The 7,067-nt window shown below is 43.2% G+C and overlaps 1 protein-coding gene across 1 annotated transcript; it reads right to left on the minus strand.

Moving 5' to 3' along the window:
• Positions 1-1,390: 1,390 nt before the first annotated feature.
• On the minus strand, positions 1,391-5,205 carry LOC129327896 (vomeronasal type-2 receptor 26-like). The gene is made up of 3 exons (XM_054976644.1): positions 5,020-5,205; positions 3,029-3,155; positions 1,391-2,301 (listed from the first exon to the last, which is right to left on the minus strand). Exons 1-3 carry the CDS (start codon positions 5,203-5,205, stop codon positions 1,391-1,393), a joined length of 1,224 nt encoding a protein of 407 aa, XP_054832619.1.
• Between the last annotated feature and the right edge of the window lie 1,862 nt (positions 5,206-7,067).

Raw genomic sequence — 7,067 nt, forward strand, 5'->3', positions numbered from 1 at the left:
CATCCAAAGTATGGCCTGGATTTATAGAATTGCAATTTGTTTCCAGACTATAGAGATTACATTTCCTTGGGTAACCCTTGTAACAAGCAGTTTATGGGAACTATTACTGTCTTGTAGGGCTTTTGAATGATCCGCCCAGCCTTTCTTCTTGAAATTTGCACAGAAGTGAAATGCAGGTGTTGTAATCAAGGTTCAGTTCAAAGTCTAGGGTTTTCTTTCTTAAAGTAATTTGCTTTGTGCTCATACAACTTGGTATAAGTACAGCTGGTGGGGGGTGTCAGGGGAACAGACCTCCAGGGCATGTGTCCGGGCCCCGCATGATGATGCCACTTCATGCATTTTGCACTGGGTTGATTGGGGCCCCAAAGGGACCAAACTAGGCCTCTTTGTGACCCAAATAGACCCACTGTAAAGTGTGAGCGCACTCCCAGATGCAGCATGATGATATCATTTCCCAGAAGTGATTATCATTGCACCATGGTGGGAGCGCACATGTGAGGACATCAAAAAGGTATATGCCTGGTGTCCCCCTCCACCCGGGGAGGGTAAGGAGAACTGGTAACCCCAGTTATGACAGGGATAAACAGAACATGTAATGCTGGTTTTGGAACACCCCCTCCCAAAGACCCAAAGTCTGACTATGAAACGCCTCTCAAAAACCAGGACCTTCCATACAGTCACCTAAAAGTGCAGGTCTCCTTGCAGAATCTGAAGTACACTGCAGTTCCTGAGTTCCAGGGCCAATTTCTTCCCTGGGAATGAATTCAGCCAGCAGACGAGGAGGGACCACACCAGACACAATTAGCTGTCATACAAAAAGTCAGTCTGGGGATCAACCTCCTGTCCAGGAAGTGAGTCTAGTAAAGAAGCCCTGCACCAGAAAGAAATGAGTTCAGCAGCAAAGTCCTCATGAAGAGTCCAATAGAACCTGCCCTTGTCGTTGCTTCTGTCTGCAGCTTTTTCAACTGAACAACAACAAATCAGTGGCTTGGAACAAGCACAAGCGTTTCCAAAAGGCTTCTCCCACTCTTCAGTTCAAAAGAAACAGCCCTCATGCTCTACAAACCACCAATGTTGCAGTCAAAAAAAGTAGCTATATACATTCCTTCAAGCATGCAAATTAAGTAGTTGCTTTGCTCCAACCGACAGCATACATTTCCAAATCTCTACATAAGGAATGAAATAAGTCTGATGAAAACTAGAAACATGTTCCTAACTAGCTGACATACACCTTTCCTATTACAGAAAGCAAATTAAATGCTAGAGAACAAAAAAAAAAATTTCTTGTCCGTGTAACACATTGGGATAATTATTGCTTTAGCCCAGCTGTTAGGCATTCTTCCTACAGATACATGAGGATATAACCAGGAAACCCCTAGGACATTTTAATTCAATTTAATTGGTTTATTTTTGACATTAGATGCTCCTTCGTATTGAGATCAGGCCTCATGATGATAATGTAGCACTTGGGAAGGAAGATGCAGCCCAGCAGGCCAGCACTGGAGGCCAAGATGGAGAAGACCTGCACGGCCACCACGTATTTCCCCTTCGTGCTCAGGTAAGTGGGCACAAAGGACACCCAAACACTGCAAAACACCAGCATGCTGAAGGTGATCAGCTTGGCTTCATTAAAGGCCCCTGGCAGCTTCCTTGCTAGAAAAGCCACAATGAAGGAGATGGCAGCCAGGAAGCCCATGTAGCCCAGGGCACCATAAAACATGGCAACAGACCCTTCGTTGCATTGTAGGACAATATGTGCAGGCAGGGAGTGCATGTCAGACTCTGGGAATGGGGGAGAGGTACCCAGCCAGAGGGCACAGAGGATAACTTGGAAAACAGAACAAGAAATGACAATGGAGTTGGCCAGACTCTTCCCCAGCCATTTCCTCATCCTGTTGCCTGGCTTGGTGGCCATAAAAGCCACCACCACAGTGATGGTTTTGGCCAACACAGAAGAGACGGCAACCGAGAAGATGATGCTGAAGGCAGTTTGTCGGAGAAGGCAGGTCACCTTGCTTGGCTGGCCAATGAATAAAAATGAGCACAGAAAAGAAAGAAGGAGGGAGACGAGGAGAATATAAGTGAGATCCCGGTTGTTGGCTTTGACTACAGGAGTGTTTAGAAATTTAATGAAAAGTCCTAAAACCAAACCAGTGATTAGGGACAAGAACAGAGGAAAGACAGCTAGACTTATCCCCAAAGGTTCTTCATAGGTGAGGAAGGTTATGGCCTTTGGGACACACTGAGTTCTGTCCTTGTTCGGGTGCTGGTCTTCTGGACATTTGTCACAAAGCTCTGCATCTGGAAAGAACAGGTGTGACTTCAGTATTAGGAATGTCTGTCTAACATAAAACAATAATATGAGTTCTAAAATATTCAATAAAAGATACTTTTGCACATGATACCATGTGGTGGTGGAGAATGCTGTGAAAATCATAGCTGACTTATTGCAACCCCAGGTGGGGTTTTCATGGGAAGAAACTATCAGAGGTGGTGTGCCATTGCCTGCCCTGCAACCCTAGTCTTCTTTGGATGTCCCCCATCCAACTACTAACCAAGGTCAACCCTGCTTAGCTTCCCAGATCTGACAACATTCATCTTGCCTGAGCTATCCACATCAAGGTGCACAGTACCATACTCCTAACAGATATTGCTTCACATTTGACCTTTGCAGGACAGTACTGAGTTTAAGAAACTGGGAAGAAGTAAATTAGAAATGCTCTAACCAAATAAAGAAACAAGATACGACGCTGCTGGACTACCCCTCATCATTGGCCAATTAATCAAAGTTTTGGCTACTCTAACAGGAAGAAAATTTTAAATACATATAGTAGATACTTTTATTAGAATTATTTTTTAAGGTGAGATGGCCAAGTGTTGAACCTCCTGCCTTGTACAAACACTCAAACAAACTAGAAGGAACAACAGAATTATAATGCCAGACAGAATAGCGGTGGGTGGAAAAAAATGCTCACAGCTTGCCTCTTAGTTCCCCCCACTCAAAGGAAATTTCTTTGGCATCACCCACCTTCCCGTGTGGAGATTGTCCCTTCTGGGCATGGATCACAGTCATAGCAGCAAAATGGCTTCCCTTCCTGAGCCTTCTTGACATATCCAGGCTGGCAGCTCTCAGAACACCTGGAATGGGGCACAGGCTAACCAGAAAGACAAACAACAGTGCAGAAACATCAGATGGGTATTTTAGTAATTGAAATGCAACACAGTATACAACACCCCCAGAAAACTGACAATTTTGTCATCTTGGGTGCTTTTTTACCCCTGTCAATAGGAAACAAGCTGCTGCCCAGTGCCTGTTCCTGCTACTGAAGTACAAACCAAAATGAAACACACAAACTTTTTGGCTGGTTTCCCAGATTTGTTTGAGCATTCCAGAAGCTGCTTTAACGAACTGAGCCAGTGATTTCTGTGTGTAATTTTGGCTCATTTTTCCCATTATGCACACCCCTGGTTGCAATTCCATGGCCAGCACTATGAAAATACAGTACAGGTATTAATATAAACAAACACACTTTGAGTGATAATTCTCAACTGCTTCCTGCCCTTATGATATCAGAGCATCCCTGAATTTCCCTGCTGCTGATTCCAGATGAAATGGCCCAGACAGGAAGGGCTTCTCAGTAGAGTTAAGATTCAAAGCTGTCTAAATGATATAGACATGAAAGGGTGGGGGGAATACAGGGGAAATGGAGAATGAAGACCACACAGACCTTTACTAAGTAGAAGATGAGAAGAGAGGAAATGGAAGGTTTGGTTATGAGTTTTGATACATTGAGAAATACTAGCTTTTGGGATCTGAGCAGGTTTTTCTAAGGACTGTTCCTGCGTTTTTTCAGGGCATCTCAGCATTAACCATGAACTCTACTAAGTAATGTATCTACATTGGCCACACACCTATTTTCAGGTGCCATAGATGCAGGATTGTGTGCTGTGTGCAACAGCACTTTCGTAACTGGAATAAAGCATGAAGATTTTAGTTTTGATTGGCCATAGCTGCTATGAAGACAAGAAGCTAGACTTCAGCCTTTGTCTGGTCAAGAGAGCAGGGCCCTCACGAGGAAACTCAGCTTTCAAGTTGAGATACCAATGGCTTCATCTTGGCCCTAAAACCACTATTTTACTTGGAATCATCTCTACATTTTCCCTATTGTTGCAAGAAATTTGAAGATTTGAGAGTGTGGGTTTCCTATATAGACACATTTACATGAGCCTCACATAAATTCCCAAAGCCATTGAATTTGTTCTCTCTAAAGGTGTGAGGTGAGAAACCTCTGAACATTCAAAGGTTAATTTTAGCAAACTCTGTTCCACTTGTTCTAGGATTTATTCTGGGCAAAAAGGCCACTGATACATACATAATTAGGAGCCCCATAGTGCAGAGTGGTAAGCTACAGTACTACAGTCCAAGTTCTGCTCACGACCTGAGTTCGATCCCAGCAGAAGCTGGGTTCAGGTAGCCGGCTCAAGCTTGACTCAGCATTCCAACCTTCCGAGGTTGGTAAAATAAGTACCCAGTTTCCTGGGAGGTAAAGTGTAGATGACTGGGGAAGGCAATGGCAAACCACCTCATAACAAAAAAAAAGTCTACTAAGAAAACATCGTGATGCGACATCCCGCCATGGGTCAGTATTGACTTGGTGCTTGCACAGGGGACTACCTTTACTTTTACATACATAATTGTTCTCATGGCTGAGGCACGTTTGCAGATTTACACAAAAAGCTAAAACTAATCTCTCAAAGCTACTGTATGTCCTAAATAATCGTTTAAAGTTAAAATATGCAAGTCTACTATATTTTATTATACTATTTATATCCCTTGGTTTATGAGTTTCTCAATTAATTAATTAAGAATCAGGCATTGGAATGAATCCTACTTACAAAGAAAGATGGTATATAAAATAATGTATCCATTTAATCCTCTTTTCACATACAGTAACCAATAGATTATTAGATCTTGACAAATGATATATGGAATAAAAGAAAACCAGTATATTTCCCAACCTGGGTTGATATCTTGGGGAACAGAATGGCATCGTTTTCAATGGTAAACTTCAGGTCTGGGGATGCCCGTCTCTCTACACACCCCACTTTCACTCCAACAACAGACTCATTGGGGAATCCCATCCATTTCAAGATATCAAAATCCACTGCAACACCCTCGTTCTCATCCCAGTATGTTTCACCCATGGAAGTATTGTAAAGAGGGACCTTCCTTAGAAAAGTATTGAGCTGGAATGGAAAAGAAAAGTCAGATATTTAAAAAATAGAAGCCAAGAGTAAATAGCTCAACCCAGGTCAATAGGAGCTCTAATATTTCTGTCTATCTATCTATCTATCTATCTATCTATCTATCTATCTATCTATCTATCTATCTATCTATCTATCTATCTATCTATCTATCTATCTATCTGCAACCAAAGATGGCCAGAGTGGACATTTAGATTCTTGTATGGCTCTTGACCTGTGCCACATCTTCTGAAAGTTTTGCCCATTTAGAGTGACATAAATCCTCATGTCAGTTTCCTTCTCTTACATGGTTTTAGACAGGATCTAAAAATGCAACCTCCTTTAGGGCTGACTGGTGCCCACCACAACCAGCACGGAATTTATGTGGTGGGGCTGGGGAGGTTCACATCTGACACCTCTGACATCATTTCTGGGAGAAACTCTAGAACCCCTCCCTTATCTTTATGGTAAACACCATTGAGGGATTCATAGCGTGTAACCTCAAAGTTATATCACTTCCAAGTCAGACGCCCACCCCCCGCACGCCCCCGAACATTAGCAGTGGTGGAAATGCAAGCATGGTTCCAGGGGTTCTCCTGAACATGGGTACTTGGTAAGCATAGCTCTCAGAGCCACACTACATATTAGAAATTATACGAATTCACCCTGGGGACTTGTGGCTATATTGTACCTGCTAGTTCCCTGTTACAGAAACTGAATCCATTAAAATCTTAACAAGAATCTGTCAACTAATAAAGAAAACAGAATGATGGTCCACAGCCTGGAAAAGCTCAATTTACATTCTGTTTCCCAAAAAAGAAGATGAGAGAGTGCAGCCACTACCAGAACATCGTATTAATTTCCCACACAATCAAAGTGATGCTCAAAATTCCACAACGAAGACTCTTACTATATATAGAATGAGAAATGCCAGATGTTCAAGCTGGATTCAGAAAAGGAAGAGGAACCAGAGATCACATTGCAAGTTTATAACGACTAATGGAATGTACCAGGGAATTTCAGAACAAAATCAGCCTGTTTTATAGATTACAGCAAAGCTTTTGACTGTGTGGATCATGAAAAGCTATGTGTGGTGGAACAGCCCAAATTACCTGTGATGTGAGCACTCTCCCTTTTTGAGCGCTTGGGTATCTTGGGTTTACCAGTTGCAGTCCAAATCTCTGCCTGACATGAGCCACCCACATGGCTTTTGGTAAGGTTCCACATAATATCCTTGTCGACAAGGTGGTAAAATGTGGTTTGAATCCTATTAGTATTAGGTAGATCTGTAACTGGTTGACAGATCGTACCCAAAGAGTGCTAGTTAGGGATGTGCGTTTCAGCTTTCTGAATGCCGAAAGAAAGCCGAAACAAAAGTGTTTCGGCTTCTTTCAGGTTAGCCGAAACGTTTCGGAGAAAGCCGAAACGTTTCGGCTAGCCGAAAGAAAAAAAGCCGAAACGTTTCAGCTTCTTTCAGCTTTCTTTCGGCTTTTCAATGGGAAAATGCCTCCGTCTTCCCGGACGTCTGGGGGAGGCATTTTTCCACCGAATCAGCCCAAAATTGGTGGGGACCTTCCTCTAACCCCTCTCTAAAACCCCCCCAAGTTTCAGACCTATTGGACTTTGGGGGGCCATGTTATGGCCCCCCAAAGCAGGTCCCCCTATCCTCCCATAAGAAAGCGAAGGAGCAGCATATTGTTAGCATGCTGCTACTCATCTTCTTCATTATTTCCTATGGGGAAAAATGAAGAAGCAGGCAAAATGCCCCCCAACCCTCTGGGGCCCTTCTCCCACCCTTCCTCCCACCCCCCACCAAGGCTCAG

The sequence above is a fragment of the Eublepharis macularius genome, chromosome 4 (genome assembly GCF_028583425.1).
Source record: "Eublepharis macularius isolate TG4126 chromosome 4, MPM_Emac_v1.0, whole genome shotgun sequence".
Classification (NCBI taxonomy): domain Eukaryota; kingdom Metazoa; phylum Chordata; class Lepidosauria; order Squamata; family Eublepharidae; genus Eublepharis; species Eublepharis macularius.